General features: G+C 52.4%; 1 protein-coding gene across 1 annotated transcript; it reads left to right on the top strand.

The window, feature by feature from the left end:
- Positions 1-7,480: 7,480 nt before the first annotated feature.
- Positions 7,481-23,507, top strand: CTSD (cathepsin D). The gene is made up of 9 exons (XM_061342462.1): positions 7,481-7,731; positions 8,195-8,351; positions 10,490-10,613; positions 12,223-12,341; positions 16,379-16,578; positions 17,713-17,835; positions 19,024-19,168; positions 20,082-20,180; positions 20,821-23,507. The coding sequence occupies exons 1-9, from the start codon at positions 7,664-7,666 to the stop codon at positions 20,980-20,982; spliced, it is 1,197 nt and encodes a 398-aa protein (XP_061198446.1). The 5' UTR covers positions 7,481-7,663; the 3' UTR covers positions 20,983-23,507.
- The last annotated feature ends 238 nt before the right edge of the window (positions 23,508-23,745 follow it).

Genomic DNA, 23,745 nt, shown 5'->3' with positions numbered 1-23,745 from the left:
GTATCACTCTCATCAATGCTTTCCCTCCCCCAAAAATAAACAAATAAGCACCTCTGTGCAAGCACTTGTCTGTCACACCCCGTGTTCAGCAGTGTGAAAGAGGGCTGGGATAACTCACTGCTCCTCTGCAGACATTCAGTTCTTTTATCTGGTTTTATATGCATGCGTCAAAATGGGTTAAATACATGAGAAATCTTCAGTGGGCTTTGGATTAGGCCTCTTTAACATTTTCTTGCATCCATGTCCCCAGGCTTGGGGGCTCTGCATGTCTCATCCTAGCAAGGGGAGCTGCTGGACCCACTGTGCCACCATGGCCACCATGCGGGTCCAAACTCAGGAATGCCACAGCATGGCAGGGATGCCAGTATGCAGGGCTTTGGTAGGAAGTCACCTCCAGAGACAAAGCCTAGCAGGGTATTGGCAGTGCCAGTCTGGCCCCTGGCCCTTTTGCTTAATCCAGATGCTGAAATTAAATGTTTTGAGGTAGCAACATCAACAACATCAGCTACTTGTCACTGGCTAATAACACTAAGCACCCATCAGCCACAGTTGCTGAGGAAGCATTAATTATGGGATGCTCAACACGTCTGGTAAGCAGGTACAGCTGTTCATTCCACTTTTATGCAAGCCAGATACCACCCAGCTTGGTGCAGGGATCCAAGCACCCACCTCCAGCCCCGCACACTCTGCACAGCTGGCTGCTTTGGTGGCAGCTGGTGGTGGGAACAAGGATGTGGTGATGGTTGTGTTGGTGGTCCTAGACACTCTGCCACTCCAACCCATCACCTTGGCCATTGCCTGGACAGTGCCAGCAGGAACTTGGGTGAGAGGGAATTGTCTAAGTCAGGGGAAGTGGGGACAGGCCCACATGAGCCACTGCAGGGTGCAAGTTGCTGAGGCAGGGGGTAGGTGCCACGTGCCTTCCTCCAGCACTGTCAGCACAGCAGGAGATGACAAAGCAAAATGTGCCCAAAATGGGAAAAAGGAAGGAAACGCAGGGTTCCTGGGATTGCATCATATCGGGCCAAGTGCAATTTCTTCCAGCCATGGCTTGAACATGTGGCATCAAAACTGACTTACTGCTCTGCTCCAAAGATGTGGTATCAAAAACCTGCTTTTTTCTGCCCTGCTCCAAAGGCAGAGCATCAAAAACACCTTTCAGCAAGTACTGCTGCAGTTTCACCTCCTGTTGTGAGGGTAACTTGTTGTTTCTGTCTTAGGGGCATCTGCAATAAGCTCTTGGGGTGCCCCTCGGGTCTTGGCTTTCTGAGGGATTTTAATCTTCCCTCCTTCAAGGGGTTGCTGGTACCCAGCAGTTTTCCGCTGCTGCTACAGCTTGAAGGGGGTTTAGCTACTGGGGCTGTTTGTGGGATGCTTCTTCTATAACCTTTGATCTCAGGTTTTGGGGATTAGGGCAAGGCAGGAACAGGTCATACCACCATGCCACTCACAAGGACAAGGCTCCCTTTGAGCCCTGCCTTTTCACTCTGGGAAAACAAACTCAGAAATGCAAAGGGGGTTTCAAGGACCTGCACTTGATTCTGGCCATTGCTGTCCAGAAACCATGTGTCACACCAGCCAGAGCTGCCTGGTGTTGGGGTCCCCCCTGGCACTGACTGCTGGGGACACCCTCCCAGTGCAGGGAGCTCCACTTGGCTGCAGGCAGCCGGCCGCCTCCTGCACCAAGCCCAGCCCTGCCTGTGGTGCGGAACAAGTGGCCCTTGTTTTGGAGGGGAGCGCGTGACCTCAGGGATCAGAGCCTGCAGCCGGCTGGCCCTAAGGAGTTTGCAGGAGACCTTTGCCCAGGAGCATGCCCTTAATCCATCCCCCCCCAGCAGTACCTGTCAATTTAGAGCTGCAATGCTAATAAGGATATTTAGAACTATGAAAAAGAAATTTTTCCTTCAGTGGTGGTGCTGCAGGGAGGAAAGATTGGAAGGTATTTAGCTGCTAAGACATCTGCATTGGCAGTGTCCAAGCAGTTTGGATTATTGATTCCTGGCTGTAGCAGAAGGTGCTGGAGGCTGCAGGACCCGGGCACAGCTGCAGTGTCGGCCTGGAATGCTCCCACACCTACCTCCATGCATAATCTATGAGCACCTTTGGCTGCCAGCGCAGTGCAAAGCATCTTCACATTTTTTACCATAACCTTGACCCTAAGCCACCCTGGTTGCAGAGCTCCTTGGAAAACACTCATGGGTTCACAGCCAGAGAGACAGAGATGCCAACTCCCATGCTGCAGATAATTATTAACAGGGTGTTTTGCATGCAAAAGCTCAGATAGAGGGTGTGCAAACCCTCAGACTGTGTTTGCCAAGGTGCTTAAACGTGGGTTCAAGATCTTAACTCCAGGCAGGCATGTTGGAAAGTGCTGGCTGCGGCAGCAAATGAAGCTGGAGCTTAGGAGTAAGGTGACAGTACATAGGTAGGAATTTAGAGCTTTTGTGGGCGTATATTCACACAGCAGCAGCTGATCCAAGTGTTGGGATTGATTCACCAAATCACCAGTGGAAGTTGGGTAGTTGCTCCCACTCCAAAGAACACATGGCAATTTTAAGCCAATCTTTGGGTCACCATGGGGTGCTGAGCCTCCTCTTTCTGAGCCCACCCTCCTGCCAGGACCAGAAGGCTCAATTGCTTCCGTTGTTTTGTTACATTGTAGTCGTGATTGCATAAATGATGGTCTCCTCAGGGCAGCTTCAGCCGAAAATGAGAAGGAAATAATTAAATGGCATCTAGTGCTGGTGAAGAAAATAAGCTGGATGGTGTGCTTGGACGTGGCTGAGGCACATCTCTGCTTTGTAGATGGAAACCCCACCGGTGAGCCGATACCTCTCTGCCCCAATCCGGCTTGCATGTCCCTGGGGGCCACAGCAGGGATTGCTCAAGTCAGGCGACAAGGTGAGTTGGGTCCCAATGTTCCCTATCACATCCTGGCGTGGGAGGCAATGATTTGATGCCATCGTTGCCACTTACCACCCCATCCCGTCAGCTGCCAGTCACATTGCCTGCTGCCGGCGCATGCCAGGGTTGTTGTTGTCCATCCCCAGCAATTTTAGACTACTGCAAAATAACTTGGGTGAGGCAGACGTTGTGAGATCCCTGCCCCAAGGGGCAAACAGGGCCAGCGGACAGGGTGAGACAGGTACCCTCCTCCCCAGGGTGGGTGCAAGCATGTTCCCATCCAGCTGCAGGGGAGGACAGACAGGGGGATGCCGAAGGGTGTCCAACACTGAGCAGGGCCAGGCGCGGATAGGTGGCATGGGGGTGGCGGGAATTTAGGCAGGGCCACAGAGTGCATGGGACATGGGGATGGGTGATGACGAGTTTGGCAGACAGCCCAGCAAGGCAAGATGGTGTATAAGTAAAATCTCGTGAAGACATCAGGGCAGCTCGCAGGCTTGAAGACCATAAGCATTTTGCTGCATACAGCCTTTTTTATGTAATAGGGCAAGTGGGGAAGAGCAAGATCTGATAGAGAAGGTCCATTGGGGTGAAAACACCCCATGCTCAAAAGCTGCTGCAAACAGCTTTGATGGAGACGGAGCCATATTCAGGGCTCCTGACCATCATGCCACCCAACCGCTGAAAAGCCACTCTCACCCACCACTGGGATCAGGGTTTGCAGCATGAGAGATACCAAGGGAACAATTACCACCCAGTCTAAACCTTTTGCAACTCCACTTAGTGTCTCCCCAAGGTCGCTTCACCCATGCTATCATGCAAAAAATGTTTAAGCAGGCCAGCCCTGCCTCCAAACCAGCTCAGACAGTCCCAGTTCAATCCAGCCGGCACCGATGGACTGGGAATTTCCACTGCACATGATGCCCAGGACATCTCCCCCAGTGCCCACAGCATTGGGACATGGTGACCAGGGCCTGGATGAGTCCCTTCGCATGCTCAGTGTAACTCCTCTCCTGCTCCCAGGTGTCGCATCAGCTGGAACTGTTTCTACAGCACCTTCAGGTTTGGTTTTGCAGGTATCACCCACTAAAAGGGTGTAATTTGGGACGTGCCGGTGCCACTGGAAAATGCTCTCACCTTGTGAATTGTACATCACTTTAGGAAACGGCATTGGGAGTGGGTGAGGTCCTGGCACTGCGCCGGGAAAAACTTACCACTGCTTTGCTCGGGGGCTCCAGTCTGGTGAATCAGGCTCTAATTCTGCCAATTAGCTGCATCCAGCAGCTTTATGCTGCACTGGGACGAGACCTTGAGTTGGAGTCACAGTGTTTGCAACCAGACCTGCCCAGGCTTGTGCACCTGTAGGCTCTGCTCGGCTCAGACCAAGCAGAATAATCTTCTTCTGTCCTTTAGTAATGAGATGCAAAATCCCAAACCTTTCTGCATTTGAAAAACTCACACAACTTTGTGTTTGACACTTCTTGGACATAAAATACCAGGCATTTCTGAACTGAAGCTTTCTTTGCCCTTTTGTCATTGCAGTTTGGGGCATTGGCTACCACTGTGATAAATAATAAATTAAACAAAAAACTCAAGGAAAATGTGAAGGCAAACACACGGCCATATGTAAGGAGAAAGAAGCCACCACAGCACCCTTGCCAGAGTGCTGCCAGACTGCAGATGGGGGAGCAGAGAGAGCTTTGAAACCAAGCAGCATCAGGTCCCTGCCCCAGTGGCAAAGGGCAGGTGGGACTCCAGTCTCCCAGGGCTGGGGCTGGGGTGCTCCTCCCTGTGGGAGCCACTGGGGCTGAGTCATTCAACCTCCCCTTGGGAATCCTCTCCAGCAGGGACAGAGGTTGCAAAAGTATGGCCCACTCCCAGGGGTGCGTCACCCCACACCTACAGCCATGGCTGCAGGAACAGCGCTCCAGCTCACCTCCCGGAGCCAGGGGGATGAGGGGAGCCGGGCAGCCAAAGTAAAGGGGTTCATCCACAAATCACAAAATAGGAGCAAGGAGGGACAGGACTCTTGGCCACCTCTCACAGATCCTGCCTGCTCCAGACACCCCAGCCATGGCACTCTGGGTCCTGCTCTGCAAACAAGGGAAAATGTGTAAAAACCTCCAAGCCCAGGCTCATGCCAGTCTACCTTTTGATGATAAACAGTGCAACTCTCACAGTGCCAGCCTATAAATACCCAGATGTGCACTTAGCTCCTGGTGAAACACCCCTGCTGTGCCTCTCAAGGCCTTGACATCAGGGCAAACATCCCACAGAGGTGCTGAGGGAGCCTGAGTCCTAGCTCCTTGCTGGAGCCACTGCTCCATGGTCCTGCACTCAGGCACACCGGTGTCAGCTCTGAAACCGTTGGTGCCAAGGGCTGGTACCAAATTAAACACTATGGGGATAAGCCTCCTGGTCCCTTTCCATCTTGCGAGCACCCAGAAGAGGATCAGTATTGTAACATTCCCTGATGCAATCCTGTCCTCCTTTTCACTGGTGTCTGAGCTCACCAGTGCAATGGACATGTAAGTCAGAGCAGCATGTCTAAAAGCAGCAAACCTCTTGCATTGGTATGAGAGCAGCTCTGCATGCAGGCACAAGACCTGTTACCATGAAGCCCAAGCAAAGGCTCGTCCTTAATCCCTTGGGATTTAAAAGCCAGGCACAGACTGCGTCCCACCTGCTTGATCCTGCTGAAAGGCTTTTCTCTGCAGTACATGGTGGTATGGGGCTAACATGGTGTGCTGTTTTCACTAGCCCATCCCTGCATGCTGGAGCCTGATCCATAGCCATGGGATGCTGGGAGAGACTGGCTGGACTGGAAACATTCCTGGAGGAGCTGCCACAGGTGCCTCAGCCTGGGGGCCAGGTGTGTGTTGCTCAGCCAGCTGCTGTTTCCTGACCACATCAATGATAAGGGAGGAGGGCTGATACCTCGTGGGCTCCGGAAGAGCCTGAAAGGGTGCAGGGGAGCCCCAAGCCTGGCGTCAGGGCTATCCTTTTAGTCTGCAAAGCACATTTGCAAGGAAGTTTAGAGCCCTTGGGAAGGATGGGTTTGCTTGGGTGGGACCACAGTTGGGTTATGCCTGACCCACTCCTGCCTGCCAATACTCAGCACTGGGGCTGCTGGTACCCAGGGGAACAAGAGGAGGATACCCCAGAGCTGGAGCCTCTGGGGTCAGGCTACAGATGCTGGGGAGCAGCCACTCCTTGGCCTCTTGCCCAAGAACCACACAGGGTTTTGCTGAGTCACGCGGCTCTGCGGGGCCGGGTTTTGCTGACTCAGGGTCAGTGGCATTCAAGCTGACCACGTGCCCGCAGGGGCAGGAGGGAAGCGGGGGCTGGCCGAAGTAACGGGACCCAGCAGGCTCACTCCATGCCTCCAGCCTTCGCTCCGGAAAACCTCATTCCGTTACGTGCCGTGTCCCATGGGGAAGCCGCATGTTTCCTGATATCCCCGGCTTGACCCAAGGCATTTGGTGAGCTAGTGAGAGGAGATGCAGCCTAGGTCAGAAGTACCCCCTACAAACACTCAGCACAGACTGCAGTCAGGGGGTGGCCGGCACAGACCTGAGGCAGCAGGATGCTGTGTGAGGCCACAGGAGGATGGAAGAGGCTCAGGGAAGGAGGGCACAAGCTAGGTGCCAGTGACATGAGCCAGCAATTTTCCAGAAGTTTTATGAAGGAGGCAGGCAAGGGACAGGGATCCCACCACGAAGCCATGGGTACTCCACTCCAGCAGTGTTCATGTCATCCAGGGGCTGCTGCTCTCTCATCCTGAAGCACAAGCAGCAGCAAACCAGCACCCCTGCCCCTCAGGACGTGGAAGCCAAAGTGCCTGTGAATCTGATTTTATTTCATTTTTCTTTTTCTCTAGCTGGTCTTGTGGCTCTACAAGAGCTTGGTCAGGAAGAACTGGGCAAAGATTAGCTCTGTCCACTGCCTCCCAAGCCAGCAGGGTAGCACCTCCGAGCCCTGCCTTGACACCCCAGTGACAGCAATGAGCCCACCCTGGTGCTCCCTGATGTTGCAGTCTGGCCTGGCACCCATCTGGCCCCTCCCAGACAAGGTTATGCCCATCTCTTTCGAAGTACCCTAGACTAAAGGGGTGATTCCCACCAAACTGGGGGTCAGGGTGAAGCATGGAGCTGGGGAGCCGACACAGCCCCTTGGCCAAGGGGTACAGCCATCCTTGTGAGACTAGCTGCATGTCACCACTGGTGGCAGCAGGGAAGGTGCCTGAAGTGCATGGGCTTCTAGTGGGCTGAGCCACCACAATGCCAGGCTGCCGGGGGGCTCCTGGCTGCGGGTGCCCCCCACCTCCAGGGAAGCGGAGAAAAGCCGTAAAACACGTAAAGAACGTAACAAAATAATCCTAACTAAATGTGCCGGCAAAAAAGAAGTTAAAAGACGCGACGGAGGCAAGCACACGGCACCTCGTGATGCGTTCGTCGCTGTTTATTCCCCTTTTCCCGGAGGCTGAGTCACGGGCCCGGTGCCGGGTCAGGCCTGGAGACCGGGAAAAGGGGGCAGAAGGCACACCGCTGTGGGGCCGCCCGCACCCCACGGGTGCCCCCACCCCGGCCCGCCCTCACGTGACGCTGCCGGTTGCAATTTTATCCCGTCAGCTGACTGGAGGCCGGCCCTGGAGAGGGGCCGCCGCTCCTACAAAAACAGGGAAGGCGGGCGGCAGGCAGCGCCGTGCGGCCTCTCCTCCGCGGCTCCCTCTGCGTACCACAGACACCACAGCGCCAGCATGGCGCCCCGCGGCCTCCTCCTCCTCCTGTTGCTCACGCTGGCCGGGCCCTGCGCAGCCCTCATCAGGTGAGCTGGGGAGGGGGGCCCTAGGGGACCGGGTGGGGACATAGGGCATGCAGCCCAGGTGCTGGTGCAGTGGCGGCCTCTGGGCTTCTCTCGCAGACACCCCCACACGGGGCTGCTCCCGCGCCATCAAAGCAGAGGAGAGAAGTGCTGGGACCCCCCAGATCAGGATTCAGGGCTGATGGGAAGGGCTTGCCCGAGTTTTTCCTATTCCTAGTGAACCTTGGTAGTCGCCTGCTGCCCTTCCTTTCCCTCTCCCTCCCCTTACCCACCCCCCCCCCGAACCCCCCAAACCTCTGGCTTTGGGAAAAACACGGAGCACAGCAAGGAGGATTCAGCATGGGGTGCCGGCAGGAGCCCGCACATCATCTAGCCCATGCTAGTAGGCCCCCTGGTTTTGGTAGAGCCATGCTGCTCCCCTCTCCAGAAGCCCCCCACCCCCATTAATAATGCCCTCCCCTCACAGGATCCCTCTGACCAAGTTCCCCTCCATGCGGCGGGTCCTGAGCGAGGTGAACAGTGAGATCCCGGACATGAATGCTCTCACTCAGCTTCTCAAGTTCAAGCTTGGCTTCAGCGAGGTGGCTGAGCCCACTCCAGAGATCCTGAAGAATTACATGGATGTGAGTAGCATTCCTCTGGCCACCACCCCTCCACTGCAGCAGACCCCAGCATGATGCCAGCCAGGAGGCTGTCACTTCTGGGGGTACCCATTCCAGGGGGGTGGTGGGGAATGCCAGCCGTGCCATCCAACCACATCTGGGAAAGTGAAGGAGGGAGAGGTGTTAATCCCATAGGACAGATTCTTGCACCCCCACGGCTCAGTGGGTGGTTGCAGAAAGTTGCTTCCCTAATTGCTAAACTAAAAATACTAATACTGATAATTATAATAATAACAAACAATCCACTGCCACCCAAGTGGGAGTTTTGCAGCTTCTGTGACCTATTTCTTTTCCCCTTTGTCACTAATTAATTATTGTAAATAGGGGTCTACTTGCTTGCTGTCCTTCTTTGGCCTTCCTCTGGCCTGTTTGGGCTCCACTTTCTGCAAGATGAGGGGCATACAGATCATGCTCCACTCGTTGGGGAGTTGGATATAAAAGAGCAAGCAAGGGCATCAGATTGCTGTGAGTCTGGGGATGCATGACCGTTCCTCCTGCTATCTTTCATCTTCTGCATGGCCTTGGGAAAAGCCAGCCTGCACCTCTACCTGCTTCTTAGCAGCTTAGGGAGCAAAGGGACCTTCGTGGTGGAAACGGAGATGAAAGGAGAAGCCACATAAAGGACATGAGGTTTGCCCTTCCCCAGCTGCCAGATACATGTGGGGTTTCCTGTTTCTGGGCTCCCCACTTGGTACCCTCACAGCTCTTGGGATGGTGGGGAAGCGGGCACTGGCCAGCAGAATAAAGCTGGCACTACCTATTTGGACATTAATTCAGAATGTTCCCTGCTGCTCCCTTTTCCCAGGGGCTCTTGTCACCCAGCCAGCACAGCTCTGCTAGGGCTGGGCAGGGAAGGGCTGCCGGTGTCGAAAGCCAGGGTGCCAGCAGTTGCGCCATGGCCTTGTCTCTTGCGACCACAGCTCAGGCTGCCCTCAGGGAAGGACTCTGCTCCATTGGCACAGGGGGACCAGCCCAGCCTGTGGTGGGAGATAAGGGACTGCGGCGTCCCTCCCGGCCTGGCTGAAAACTCTAGCTGCCTGAGGGGCCGTTGGGATGAAAGGTGCCACCTCCCTTAGTCTGTCCCACACCATCCCACCAGCCCCTGGGACCTCTCATGGGTCTATATATGTGAGGTATGGAGCCTCTAAACTGGGGGTTAATTTTCAAGGCGCAGCAACAACTATAGAATCACTGGAAGCAAGTGCTGCCTCCCCATTATGGCTAATTGTAATGGATTAGTAATTACTCAGTGAGCAACCCGTGCAAACTAAGCGCACAGGAGCTTTGATAATCCTGTTTTCTCCCGACTTCCCTTCCCCTAATTAAGTACATGTAGGGGCTTTGAAAGGCTACAGTCTGACTTCCTTTGCTACAGCCTTCTCTCCAGACCCTGAACTGGCTGCCTGGGCATTTCACAGCTCTCTGCCCTTTTGGGAGGGCTGGGGAAAAATGGGTCCATCCAGGACCTGCTGAGCATTCCCCACTCATCCTCCCAAACTCTCACCCCACAGCCTTAAATTCCTCCCTGGCAGTGCTCCCTCCAATTCCTCCTAAGTCTACCAAAACCTGAAACTGAGCATTTGTTTATTCCTCCCCATCCCAGGGACTTGCCAACATGTACCAAAAGCTTTGGCAGCTGTACCTCCACCCATGGCAGCAGAGCTGCTGCAAGGCTGTAGTTCCTCTGCAAACTTGTTAGTGAAGCAGCTTCCCAGCCAGTTTCGGCTTTTCAGTAACAGGTGTTTTGCTTGGCTTCTTCCCATCTTTTTTTTTCCTTCCCTATACTGAGCCACATGCAAGCCTGCAGACCTTTCCAGTTCTTTTCTGCCCTGTGTCCCTGCCCCAGAAGTCCTCCTCCGCAAACACCCATCCCACTTCTCCTCCCCAGTTTATCCTTTTCACACCTGCTGAATGTGGTATGAACACTGAAGGGGATCATCCCTTCCAAAAAGCAAAGACTGGAAGCCCATCACAGTCTAAAACAAGAGGAAGGCAGTGTCCAGATAAGAAACTGATGTCAATCCTAAGAGATTTTTTAGTCTTTAATCCCTTCTTTTACCAGCTGCCTCCACTCATGGCTCCCTTCTCCTCCTCTGCAGGCCCAGTATTATGGTGAGATCGGCATCGGGACTCCACCACAGAAGTTCACTGTGGTCTTTGACACTGGCTCCTCCAACCTCTGGGTGCCTTCTGTGCACTGTCACCTGCTGGACATCGCCTGTTGTAAGTGTCACTGGTGCCAGCCACAGCTCAGTGTCTTCTTCCCTACAAAATGCAGATCCTGGCATTGCAAGAGCGGAAACTGAGGCAGCAGTGTGAAGGGGCTTGCCAAAAGCCGATGGGCTCTTTAGGGTCAGAGTTGGAATTAGAATTGCAACCTCCTGCATCCATCCTTCGTTACTCCCTTCCTGTTTTTTCCTCTCCAAGTCACCCACGCACAGCTTCAGACATTCCCTAACAGCCTCAGCCCTGCAGCCGGGGAGCAGCATCACAGGTTGTGATGTTTCTCCCCAAATTACAGACTGATGCTGCTGTCACCCCATTGTGTAAGGCTGGTGAAAAAAATCAGCCTCTTGCCAGATCTGATACAAACCGCCCTAGTTTCTGGTCTGTTACTGCAAGGAGCATGTGCGTGCATGTCTATGGAGTTATAATTAATGAAAGCCAGGTAGGCACAATGAGATGAGAATGTCATAGGGACTACAAGTTTTTTTGCTCTGTGGCATTCCTATGCAATACACTTTCATAGCCAAAGGTGTCAAACCTGGTGATGGCAAAGTGCCATTTAAAAGTACTGGCTGTGCTGCTTAAGCAGAGCAGAGAAACCTGTGGAGCTAACAAATGCAAGCATGGAAGGTGGCCCACAGTGCTCACTGGGAGTAGGAGGAAATTTGGGTTTCTTGTATGGTTCTGTGTTGCCCAGAGAGAAGGCAGGCCTTTTTGCGTATGTGAATGAGATTTAGGACACTGGTAGGGTGGTGAGGCCCAGACTTGGTCTGTCTTGGGTGTTCCTGATCTGTAGCAGGGGGCGGGTTTCTCAAGGCAGCTGGGATCAAAGGGTGTGCAATCACGAGTATGCAATGAGCCCAGCCTCCTGCCAGGCTGGGATCCAGATAGCCCAGCCACAGAAGTCCTGGTATAGAATGCTGGTTTATGCAGGGCTCAGCTGGTCTGTCCCCATCTGCTGTCTGCCCCACTCAGCAAGCAGCCATGGAGCTGGGCTGGCCAAGCTTGCTACACACCACTGCCCAGCTCATGACTCAGGAGGAATCTGCCTAGCTGTAAAAACAGGGATATCTTACAGCTCCCAACCTTTTGAAGGGGAAAGCAGCCTACATTGAAGGAAAAGTCCTTTTCCTTTGCAAATAAAAAAAATATTTTGAGGCCTCTAGGCAAAAAACAGTGACCATATTTAAAAAAAAATATCTAGCCAGTCTTAGTAAAAGAAACATAAAAATCCACAAGTGAAAATGTTCATGCCCAGAGCAGGCTATGTTTAAAGCCATTCTGGTTCGCTATGGCACAGGGACATGCATTTTGCTCTGCTGTCTTAACACACCCTGAAACACCAGCCATGTAGTCTCTAGGCTTTTAATACCCAGTGGCAAAATCCGATTTAACAGCCAAATTGGATCTGCTCACGTAATTCCCCAGACGTTGGAAACGCTTTGTTAAGGAATCTGGGCTTGGCAAATGCTGGGTTCAGTCCCATCTTCACATCATTGAGTGTCTGTCTGGATGAGCTGGGTGGTATGGGGTTAGGTGTTGGCAAATCCTAGGTATCAAGCAGCACTAACCTTTTATGTCCCCATGTCCTCCTCCCTGGTTGCAGTGCTGCACCACAAGTATGATGCCTCTAAATCCAGCACCTATGTGGAGAACGGCACCGAGTTTGCCATCCACTATGGGACAGGGAGCCTCTCTGGGTTCCTCAGCCAGGACACCGTCACAGTGAGTAACAACTGCCCTTGCCCCGAGCTGCCCAATCCTACTTTTGTAAGACCACTAGAAGCTGTTTGATTTAAACAAAGGCCTCCCTTCTTGAGTGTCCTACTCATATAGAGTGTGCTTTAGCACAGTGTTTCCAAGTGCTTTGAAGCAAGGCGGTGATGAAAACAAGGTGGTGATGATGAGTGAGGAAGTGACAATGACTAAAGCAGGCAGAGAAGGGGGAAGGTATTAATCAGCAGGTCAGCAGAGTGTGGACCACATGCATTGTTGCCTGCAAACGCTGTCTCTGGCTATCTCTCCAGCCCTCTTCCTCCTTACCCTGGTGGAAATTTCCCAGCCCAAAGGCACACCAGCACCACCACAGGCGGCTGGTGGTGCACAGCTTGTTCTTGGCCAGTATCAATGCAGTAGTGGGCATCCATTCAGGCAGCTGCCGAAACACTGGCCGCAAATGGGCTCTTCTCAATCCCATGCTGGTCTCATGTCCAGAACTGGTGCTTATGTTTGCAAAGGCTGTGTAACACCTTGGAGGGTGGGTCACCAGCAGCATTAAGGATGCAGCTTTGGGGTAGCCATGTTGCTGGTGGTTGATTCTCATCATTTCCTATTCAGCAAGCAAAGGCTGAGTTTCCTGCAAAGGGCAGACACCTTTCATGACTGCTTCACAGGTACAGATGCTCGTGAGAGCTTGCCAGCTGCCAAACATCAGTGACATGTGCTCCCAGATCACTTGGTCTCCTGGCAGGGATAAGAGCGTGTGTTTGCTTTGTGGCAGCGAAACAAAGCAAGAGTTTTGAATAAGCACATAAGTCTAGGGATTTGGGGTTTTCTGTGTTAGGTTCAGCTGAAAAGTACTGGATTATCAATTATATTGGGATCAGAAGAAAAATACCCAAGCAGAGCCCAAATTGGGTGGCCCACGCAAGGAGCACTCTTCTGCCTGTCCTTATAGCAGGAAAATTTCAGGCTAGCCTGGAAACACCAGCCATTGCCTCTGCACTGCAAAGATGCCGGCAGCTCATTCTGGGTGCGGGACGCTGTTTTGGGGGAGAGGAGTTTTGGTGGGCTTAGTGTACCCTGAAAATGGGTGCAGACAAGGCTGTGAGGGAGAGCAACAGCAGCTTTGCACCTCTGGTTTTGCCTTCTGCAGCCTATGAAGCTTTGGATTTTCAGGTTTGTTTCATGCCATTTATTTCTTGCATCCCTCAGCTTGCTTATAAACACCCCACTGCAAAAAAAGGCCACCAAGCTGAGCCTTCCTACAGCTCTCACTGCGTCAAGCCACCATGTATGTAGCATTAATGGATTCTCTTACATTAGGTCTGCAAAATACAGAGCAGGTGGAGGCATCTCCATTCATCCCAGTAATGGAGTGGGGCAGCAATGCAAACAGTGAACTTGATTGTGCTGTGAAAGTGTGGGCTGGTTTAGGCACTTCCTGGCTTAATGCAGGGGCTGAAAGTGAGTCAGAAGGAAAATCACAGCTTTTGCTTGTTTGTTTGTAATTATCACCCTAATGCCTGCTTGCTAGCTGGCTCTCCACTTCCCCATGGCTCAGAGAAAGGAGTTTGTGCCTGCTTGTTCAGGAAGCAGGGATGGCTCTTGGTAGCCAGCACAGCTTGTAGCATTTGGTTTCTGCCTGGGCAGAAGCAAGAGAAACCTCTTGCATGGAGCCTGTGGAGTGTCACACTTGCAGGACACAGGAGCAGGGATGACTCAGAAGGTCAGGGACCTTCAGCTTGGACACCAAGATGTTTCCTCTGCTGTACAGTATCCTATAGGCAAGCTCCCATTTGGTTGTAGTCTGGAAATACAGACATTGAAACAGCCTTCAGGGTGACCCTCTTGGCTCCAGCCATCCCAATGAGTGGAAGCAGCCACAGCAGCCTGTGGTAGCAGTGACATCTGACCAAAAGATGCTGTTTGCCAGGTGGTCCAGAGTCCCTCAGCCCTGAGCTTTTTTTGGAGAGGGTGACAAGCTCATGTCAAGCATCCTTTCTCCTCCTGTGGAGGAATGATGCCCTGCAGCACTGCACTCCCTGCTGCTGCTCATTCGTCAAAGACCAGCAGGTTCAACCAGCCCTCTGCTGCTAGAGCATCTCATCCCTTTAGCACAGCCTGACCTTGGGATGTCCTTCAAGGGCAGCAGAGGAAACATCACTGGCCATGGGGCCAAGGTCTCTCCCAAGGCTGCAGTGCAGGTACACCCCACAGGAAACGTCCCTCTTCACCTCTCCCCTGTGCCTCTGCAGAGGGGACCCTCAAGCCCTGCTACCAAACCGTGCTGTGGAGGCTCTCGCCTTTAGCCTGCCTTTACCATCCGGTGCTTGCCTGCTTGGCTGAGAGTGCTAACAAGGAGGACAGGTGAGCTGCAGCTTGCTCACTCCTGCCTGCAGAGAACAGAGGGGTGGCCACTACACAGCCATCCACTGGTAATGATTTTTGGTTGCTCTGTCTAGTGAGGGGCAGACACAAAGGATCTGTCTCCTTGCACTAGCACTCTGCTAGAGGTGCTCTTGGGCTTCAGTCCTGCGGAGATCCAAGCATGGGCAGAGTCTGCAGTGGTGGTGTCTGCAGAGTTGCACCCCACCACTGGGCAGGTATCTGCCTTCCTCTTGGGATGTGCAACCAGGGTAATACTCAAGCAAACCTGGTGCTCAGTTTTATCAGTCCATTGCACTTTAATTTTTTTAAGTGGAAGGTTTATTGAACTTCCTGAACTGCAGCAGGACCAGTGGTGCTGCGTGGTGGAGCTGTGGCTTTTGTAAACCTGTGGCATACGAGTGGGGCACTTGCCACATGTGCAGCGTTGAGCAGATACATTGCTCTAAGCTGTTTTACCCCACATCCTGCTCTGTGGCTTTTAGCTTTTGCAAGGCTTGATCATCTTTTCCTAGCACAAGCCTCCAGACACCATTAAAGCCAGCATCCCAGCCTTGCGCTGTCTAACCCTGGGGGGATATTAGTAATTTACAGTGATCGTTATCTGCCATCAGGTAGGAGACACCAGCTTTTCAATCCAGCCCTCTCCACTACAGTGCTGCTAGCTGCAGGCTGGGAGGCTGAAATTGCGCAGATGATAACACTGCCTGTGGTCAGCCAGAAGCTCAGAAACCTTCTGAACTGCTAGAGCCAGGACCCAGCTCCTGCTCCCTGTCAGCCCAGCTGTCCTGCTTTCTGCGATCTCCTTTCTGGGGATCTGCCCTTGCGAGGCATTTCAGCTTTCAGCAGGGACCGCCAGTCCCTCTCATGGCTGGCAAGAGAGGTGACCTTTGCATTCACAGTACTCCACTTGCTATTTTAGTGCTCTCGACTTAACCTTGCTTTCCCAGCTAGGTCTTCTCCCCTCCTATAGGAGGTCTCTGCAGGCTGGTGGCTCTTCTGAGAGATGCAGCAATATCCTGGGGATGTTTCTCATGTAGGGGAGATCACAGGGGTTGTTGGCAGAGATGAGAAGGATTTGTGCTCCCAGCTGGGAATGGGTGCAGCACCCGAGGAGGCAAGACACAGAGATGACTTAGAAAATGTTGAGGATTAAAGGCACAGCACAAGAGCATTTCAGGCCAGGAGGATAGGATGAAGTAGGCAATAGGGGAAGGGATGTAGGGGGGACAAAGTGATATAGACAAAGTGATATCTCTGTGCAAAGAGGAGGAGCTGAAAGATAGTATGGCTAGTGCCTGAACCCAGCTAAAGGCTGAAAGGGCTGAGTGAAGCAGACAAAGAGGAAAGGGAGGCTCCGGTCCTTAGGGGTATGCTGGGCTTTGCAGGGATGCAGGAGGTGCCATTGTGCAGCCAGAGTGGCCTTGTCCTGCCCTCTGCACCCCCCCACCTCCCCCCCTCCCCAGGAGAGTGATACCAGGGTATCTGATTTCTGCAGCTGCCTACAAATGGAAGGGTAAAAGCAGGCAGGAGTGTGGCAGTGCATTGAGGGACACGCTACAGCCTCTGTTCAGTGAGATCCCATTTCCGCCCTGGTCCCCCGAGTCAGTTTTCTTTATAATCTGCTTTTTCCTTCCTTCCCCATCTCCCCTCAGCTTGGTAACTTGAAAATCAAGAACCAGATCTTTGGAGAGGCTGTGAAACAGCCAGGCATCACATTCATTGCGGCCAAGTTTGACGGCATCCTGGGCATGGCATTCCCAAGGATCTCTGTGGACAAGGTCACCCCTTTCTTCGATAACATCATGAAACAGAAGCTGATTGAGAAAAACATCTTCTCTTTCTACCTAAACAGGTAGTGTTTGGTTTGGTGGCAGGCCTATCATTGCAAGGGCAAGCCCAGATGGGCATTTTCCTGTGTCTCCTGGTAGCACCTCTTGCCATGTGCCAATTCACACCCTGGCCAGCACCACAGCAGAGATTCTAGCAAGGTCTCCATGCTAGAGCAGTCAGGCCAAAATCTCTTCTGCTGTCTGCTTTGAAGCAAGAAGGGAAGTAGAAGTTTACTGATAAAAAGCTGGGTAGATCTGCTACTGGATCTCTTAACTGATGAAGAGACAGGGGCTGTTTTCAGAGGAAAGGGAAATGAAAATAAGCAGGGTTGTGATCAAGAGATTGCATGCTGCTAGTGCAGTCCCTGTTAGCCCCAGTCTGTTGCCAAAATCCATGACACACATGGCCACCTCCCAGGCAAGTGTGCCCCACACCAGTCATCACTAATGATGGGGCTAACGCTCTCTGACCCAAAGGGAGATCATCTTTTGTGCCTCCCAGTGCCTTCCCACCCACTGCTGCTCCCCCAAGGGCACCACATAACCCTCCTGGTACCACAGTGGGGACTCTGAACTACTTCAGCCCCAAAAGTAGCACACCAGGAGCGGGGAGGGCAGAGAGGCTGCTCTGAGCCGTTCAAAGCCAGCCCTCCCCCATCACCATGTTTCTTCCCATCTGCTTGGCAGTGAGCTTTTATCTGACAGTAACCTTGAGGATTCATTTCTGAGGCTCCTGGCTGGCACGGAGTTGAGTGCAAATAACCTAACGCTACATCAGCCATGTCCAGCCCTGCCATGGGTGCTTGTTACAAGCTGATTATTTGAGGGGTCCCTTGTGTCAGTGCTCAGTTCCCATTTGCCATTCCCCTTCTCTGTCCTACTTCTCTACAGCGAGTTTCTGCAGGTGTCTGTGAGAAAGCACTAGGCAAAAAGCTGCAGGATGCTTTGGGTAAAAAACATTCCCATTTCCTCACCCCAGCCTATCTCACAGTATCTGTCCTTATATTGACATAAATAGTGCAATGTAAGTCATCTGTCTCCAATGCTGCTAACACTGTGCTTCACCACTAAGCACCTGGGCATGTGGTATGGGGGCATGCAGAAGGGGTTGTTCCCACCCTGACCCTGATGTTCACAGGTTTGGTTTTGTTTTTCAGAGATCCTGCTGCTCAGCCCGGTGGTGAGCTGCTCCTGGGGGGCACCGACCCCAAGTATTACAGCGGTGACTTCAGCTGGGTCAATGTCACGCGCAAGGCTTACTGGCAGGTCCACATGGATGGGTAAGTCCCTCCTCCACCTGGCTACATGCGTGAGGATATGTGTGCAGAAAGCTCACACTCGGGGTTGGGCTGAGGCCCTCCCCAAAAAGGAATCATCTCTATTCCTGAAACACATCGACACCAAAAACAGATTAAAATCCCACCCTAAAGCTGTTGCTGGAAGGGGAGAAGAGGCAGAAAACACCAGGAGATGTTCTGCAAAATCTTTTCCTCTTGTTCATCTTTGACCCTTGAAAACACCTGCTGCATCCTTGTGAAGCAGGAAAAAAACCACTGACATGTCCTCCTTGCAGTCAGGGTGAGCCCCATGGGTTAAACCCCAGTTTTGCTTAGCTTTCAGCAAGGCCTGATCTGTAGGGCTCACTTGCACGCTCTGGAGAAGCAGGGTGAGGCCTCAGGAAGCCAGCCCTTGACTGAAGGGCATCGCACGGCAATCAGCACGCATTGTTGAAGGCAGAGGGGAGGAGAGCGGGCTGATCTGCCGGCCGCCAGCCCCATGGTCTATTCTGAGCTCTCTCACGTGATAGGAACTTAAAAGCAGCCTGTGATCAGAGTGTGTCCTTCTCCCAGGGACTGCATCCCACCCCAGCACGGGGTTTCAGTTCTCATCTTCCCCCAGCCCTGCCTCGTTGGCAAAGCCTGGCAGACCCTTGGCTGGAAGGTTTTATCCATCTGCACTGCTGTGAAACATGATGCAGGAGAGGAAGGCAAGCAGCTCCTGTCTTGCCTCTTTGACATACAGCAACCCTTCCCTCACCTGTGACCCACGCAGCTGTCACACCACCCCTTTAACCCTTTGCTTTTTGCAGTAGCACAGGTAATACAATTCCCTAATGCATTGCCCTGAGCTCGCTCATGTGCCCGTTATCTGTGATGTTTGCTCTGGAGCACAGGTGGCAGGCAGGGTACAGAGGCAGTAGTCCAGGCTCTCTGCAGAAATACAGTAACACCTCAAGGCACCTGCTCCATTGGGAGCAGGCAGGGGGAAGCCAGGGGTTCTGTGCACTAAGTTGGTGCTGCATCAGTATTTCTGAGCATCTGTTCTTCCTGGGCATCTGTGGCAGCCCTCCACTGCATGCCTACATACTGCTCAGACTCAATCATCTTCAACTCTTTGCCTTCTGCTTCCCACAACCTTTTTTGGGATGACTCTTAACAGTTGTCTTCTGTCTGGGCACCTCTCCCCAGGGTGGATGTTGCCAATGGGCTGACCCTGTGCAAAGGGGGCTGCGAGGCCATTGTGGACACAGGAACCTCACTCATCACTGGCCCCACCAAGGAAGTGAAGGAGCTGCAGACAGCCATTGGTGCAAAACCACTCATCAAAGGCCAGGTGAGGTCAAGCTGGGAAAGTGGGAGTCCATGGTCATTATGTCATCCACACTGCTTTGCACCCAGATCCTTCTACAGACCCTGGTCTTCTACTCCCTCTGCTTGCCACTCCCAGCCTGTGCTCGTACAAAAGCCCCTGGCATAGCAGGAGCCCCTCTGTCTTTTGAGCCCATGTAGTGTTCACTTTCCTGCCCATGCTGTCAGAGTGCCAGGTTCCATGAACTTTAGAAGGCTTTAGGTCACCTCTGCCACCCATCCCTGGCAGGCAGGGGACAATGGGTGTAAGTTGCAGCTGAGGCCAAGGATTTCTGTTAATGTGAGTCCAAAGGCACTTTATTTAATGCAGGTGACAACCCTTCCCTGACAAGTTTTTAACCATCACAGCTAATCTCACAAGGTCATCTCTCCTTGGAACAGGGATTCAGGGAGCCTCTAGGACAGATTCTATTCTCCAAAACCCTTCCCAGATCACAGAGCCATGAGCGCTTGTAGGTCTTTTCTGCAGTGTTGCTTCATGCTTCAGCAAGGTAGACCTGCCACCTCTGCAAGATTTGCCAGTGTTAATTAAACTGGCTTTGTCTGTTTATCACACCCTGTCTATGTCTCTAGGCTATATTGAGCTGTGTCTCTGCCTTCTGTGGCAAGACCCCCAGCCTTGCCGCATCAGATGCTAAGCCCTGGTGCTCAGCAGAGCCAAAAGCTGAACCTTTGGCTCCATCTCTGTCCCTAAAACCTTCTGACCCCTCAGCTTGCAGCCCTGGTCAGGGAGCAGCCTGTGTACCCCAGCTCAGGCCTATTCTGCATGATGAGCTGGTTTGGGGGAAAACTACAGCAAAGATGTGATTGTGTCTGAGGAAGACCTTTCCTGGGGTTGTGGAAGCTGCCATCTAAAGCCTTTACTGTTACTATTTCAGTATGTGATTCCCTGTGATAAAGTGTCATCTCTGCCTGTCATCACACTAACGCTAGGAGGGAAGCCCTACCAGCTCACTGGAGAGCAGTATGTCTTCAAGGTATGTCCAGGCAGCTTTTTCCAGCCCGGTGCTTCTCCCCTGAGGCTTAACTTTTGCCCCCTCCACTCAGCTGTCAACCATGAAATCCAAAACACAAGAGCAGCAACTTGTGGAAAAAGTCTGAAATACTGGGGTGGTGTCACTGCTGGTGGAGGCAGGCAACCTCACCAAAGTCCTGCAGGAATGAGATCCCTGCGTGATGCTCATGAGGGATGGGAGCATGGGAGAGGAAGGGTGGGCAAACTGTTGCATCACTTTCTATAAATATTCTGCCCTTTCTTGTTGGATTCTGGTGCCATGAGGCTTATCACAGCAGAGGCCACCAGCCTGGCATTTAAGCCATCGGAATCAACTTGTGCAGAATTTCAGTGATGGCTCTAATTCAGCGCTGCATGGGCTGGGAGGTTTATGGGCACATGCAGGTTTACCTGATGCTTTGCTGCAGTAAGCACTGTGGGAGGGGGAGCTGGGTTTGGAGCCAAGAGAACAGTGGTTTGGGAGTTACTTTCACAACAAGTAGCAGATCTCAAGCTGGTAGAGGCTGAAGCACAGCCAGCGTTGTCAGGTGTTACTGCTAAGCCTGCGAGGGCGAGGGCAATGGAGGAACAAGGGAGATTGAAGCTTTCACCCTTCTGTTTAGGTTTCTGTACAAGGAGAGACCATCTGCCTGAGCGGCTTTTCAGGCCTGGACGTCCCACCCCCTGGGGGCCCACTCTGGATCCTGGGAGATGTCTTCATTGGTCCCTACTACACTGTATTTGACCGTGATAATGACTCTGTTGGCTTTGCCAAATGTGCCTAAATGCCTGACCCACCTCCCACTGCCTCTGCCACACACACACTTCCACACATGCACAGGAGCCATGGAGAAAGATTACTGGGATTAGAAATCCAGGGAGTGGAAAGAAAGAAAGAAAAAAAAAAAAAAAAAAGAAATGGAACTAGATTTAAAATTACATGGAAAATAGTCATTAGTGTCCTGCTGGCTACGTTTTCCCCTCTGTTGAGTAAGTGGTGCTGGGTGGTCTCTAGTTGACGACTCCAGCTGGAGTAGCCCCTTGCTTTACTGCTAGGTCTTCCAGTACCTGTTTTTAAGACTGATTCTCAGAGCTGAACAAGGCCCGCTCGTGTCTCCCAGCCCTGGTCTCCTTCCGGGGGGGCAGCTGGCTGGAGCCAGCCCCTGACACCTCTGTTCCTGCAGAGAGGCTGTGCAGCTGCTCTTGGGTTTGGGTTTCTGAGCTGGGGGAGAGGGCCAGGGCAGGCTGCCTGGCAAGTGATTTACTACTTTGTGCTTTACCACTGTTGAAGTGGGGGGTGGATGGCTTCATCACCCCTCCATGACAGGTTCAGGCAGTGACAGCAAGGTCATTTCTCAATGGGTTTGTACTGGCTTGGTCCTAAAAGAACGTGTCCTGGGCTGGAGCAATGGCGGATTGTGGTACCATGCCCAAGGGCTCTGGTTGCATGCTTTTGTGTAGTGATGACACTAGTGAGAGAGCTGGAGACGTGAGGTCCCCATGCCTGACCTTGCAGGACAGGAATTTGAAGGGGGCTCCAGCCAGTGGGAATCTTTAGGGAGTACACATATAAAGGGGGTCAAGATAGGATCTAATAGAGGTCACTCGAATTCATGGCCACAAAGGCCTGGCTTTCTGCTGAGCAAAGTCACTTGACAAGGGTTCTCTCTAGTTTGGTGAACTTCTGCCAGCTTCCGCAAACCGCAGATCTCCCCAGCCTCATCTGCAGCCAGCGAACTGAGAATAATGTTTCCTAAAGCAGCTGAGTGATCTACAAGCCTGAATCACAGGGATAAAATCTGTAGGTGTTTGTCAGCCACGTAGGACCTTTTGGAAACATTATTCTCAGCATTTTGAACTGCCCAAAACTAGACAGTTGGCAGAGCCAGCAAGCGTCCTGTGCAGGAGGGTGCTGTGGCAGCTGCTGGGCTCGCATTCACTGTTCCTGCTGCCCCATTATGAAATCCAACTGCCTTTAACCTGTTTTCCACCTTGCTAGCGCTGGTGAGAGCCCTGTTCATATCCACCCTGTGTTGCACATGGAGTGAGGCACAGTCCTGCTTCAGAGAGGTTGTAGCTGATTTGGCTTTCCTAGTGTGTTGGATAAGGTCCTGAAGTTAGGGAGTGGAAGCAGGTGAGGGGTAAAGCTGAGAGTGGCAAGGGGTCCAGATCAGCCATGGCTGTGACCCCAGAGTAGGCAAAAGAGACAGTAAAATCCTGGCTTCCCAGAATTCACTGATAATCCTGTCAGCAGTACCAGTGGGGTCAAGGAAGTTCCCGAGAAAGGTCTTTGGCAGTGGGTGAATAGGTTATGCCTGGTGAAATGGATGTACATCATCCCCAATATTGAATTCTCCACGAGCATCAGAGGCACAGGTGGGGAAGAGGTCCTGTGGTGCGTATGCACTGTGGTTGAACAGTGTGTATGTAGCTTATGGATCCCCTGGCCCCACACATTGCAGCTTGGCTTTATAACCGTGCCACACACCTTGGAGAGGTCTGGAGTGAGCAGTGCGGTCAGGCCTGGGCACACCTGGGACACATGCATTGTCCCCTGCAACCTTGGATGTGACAAACGCTGCTCCCAAACCTTGCTTCTGTTGGCTTGTAATCTTCGCCTGCATCTGGGTGCCGAAGGACATCTGTTGCAGACTGGCTAGAGAACAGTGGCATGTTATCAAAAAAAGAAATCATCAATGGTACTCAAAAATCAGCCAATATTCAGCACCCTTCCAGAGAGCCCCAGCTCCACACCAATTAGGGTGCCCAGAGCTCCTCCAAGCTCTGCTGCATCATTTCCCAGCTGCAGGATTTCTTCAGCACGGCAAGACAAGAGATAGCCTCTTGGGTACTCGCTAATCAAGACCTAATGTGGGGCGGGGAAGTCTGACATGGAGCTGGCAGTGGCTTTTGAATGTCTTCAGCATCACATCCAAGCAGGACGTGCAGCACAGCCCCAGAACAAGCCATTGGGCTGCAGTTCTGGTGCACTGCAATGCCTTATGTTGTCTGAGTCACAGCCTCCACAGTAACCCAAGGCTGAGCTGATGTCTGTTGTAGGGCAGGCAGGAGGCTGCTGTCTGGAGAATGAGCACAGCCCAAAGTGATGCCCTGAGTGACATACCTTCGGATAGGCTGGAGGAGCAGTTCATTGTAGTCTTTCCTGAATGGGCCTCCTCCCCTTGTTCTTTTATTTGCATTTTTAAACCAAACTCTAACCACATGACTGTATTTTTTTAACCTAATTTGCTGTCAGAATTACTGTCTCATCATAGAAAATTGAAAAGAAAATACAGTATTACCCCCCTTACCTCTGCCAGTGGTCTTTTCTTAAGCAGCTTGGGATGCCAAACTCCTCCTCAGTGGCCAGAGACTTCTCTCCTCAAACTGATGTTCCAGTATGTCTAGTCACCCACTCATATAGACTTGGATGTATTTCAGAAGGGCATCCTTCCCCTCTCTCTGGTAAGGAATTGTGCTGGGAGCCTGTTGGGTTTGTCTTTTTCAATGTATTAAAACATATCCCAGCCTCTGCAGGGTGACATCGC

Source organism: Neopsephotus bourkii, unplaced genomic scaffold, assembly GCF_033783945.1.
Source record: "Neopsephotus bourkii isolate Nb327-2 ecotype Australia unplaced genomic scaffold, CSIRO-AGI_Nbou_v1 NB_1792, whole genome shotgun sequence".
NCBI classification, from domain to species: domain Eukaryota; kingdom Metazoa; phylum Chordata; class Aves; order Psittaciformes; family Psittacidae; genus Neopsephotus; species Neopsephotus bourkii.
This window is presented reverse-complemented; position numbering and strand designations above follow the sequence as displayed.

Coding starts and splice junctions, on each gene's coding strand:
- CTSD (XM_061342462.1), top strand. CDS start 7,664: ATGGCGCCCCGCGGCCTCCTCCTCCTCCTGTTGCTCACGCTGGCCGGG. Junction 16,579..17,712: donor TTCTCTTTCTACCTAAACAG/GTAGTGTTTGGT, acceptor TTTGTTTTTCAG/AGATCCTGCTGCTCAGCCCG. Junction 20,181..20,820: donor GAGAGCAGTATGTCTTCAAG/GTATGTCCAGGC, acceptor CCTTCTGTTTAG/GTTTCTGTACAAGGAGAGAC.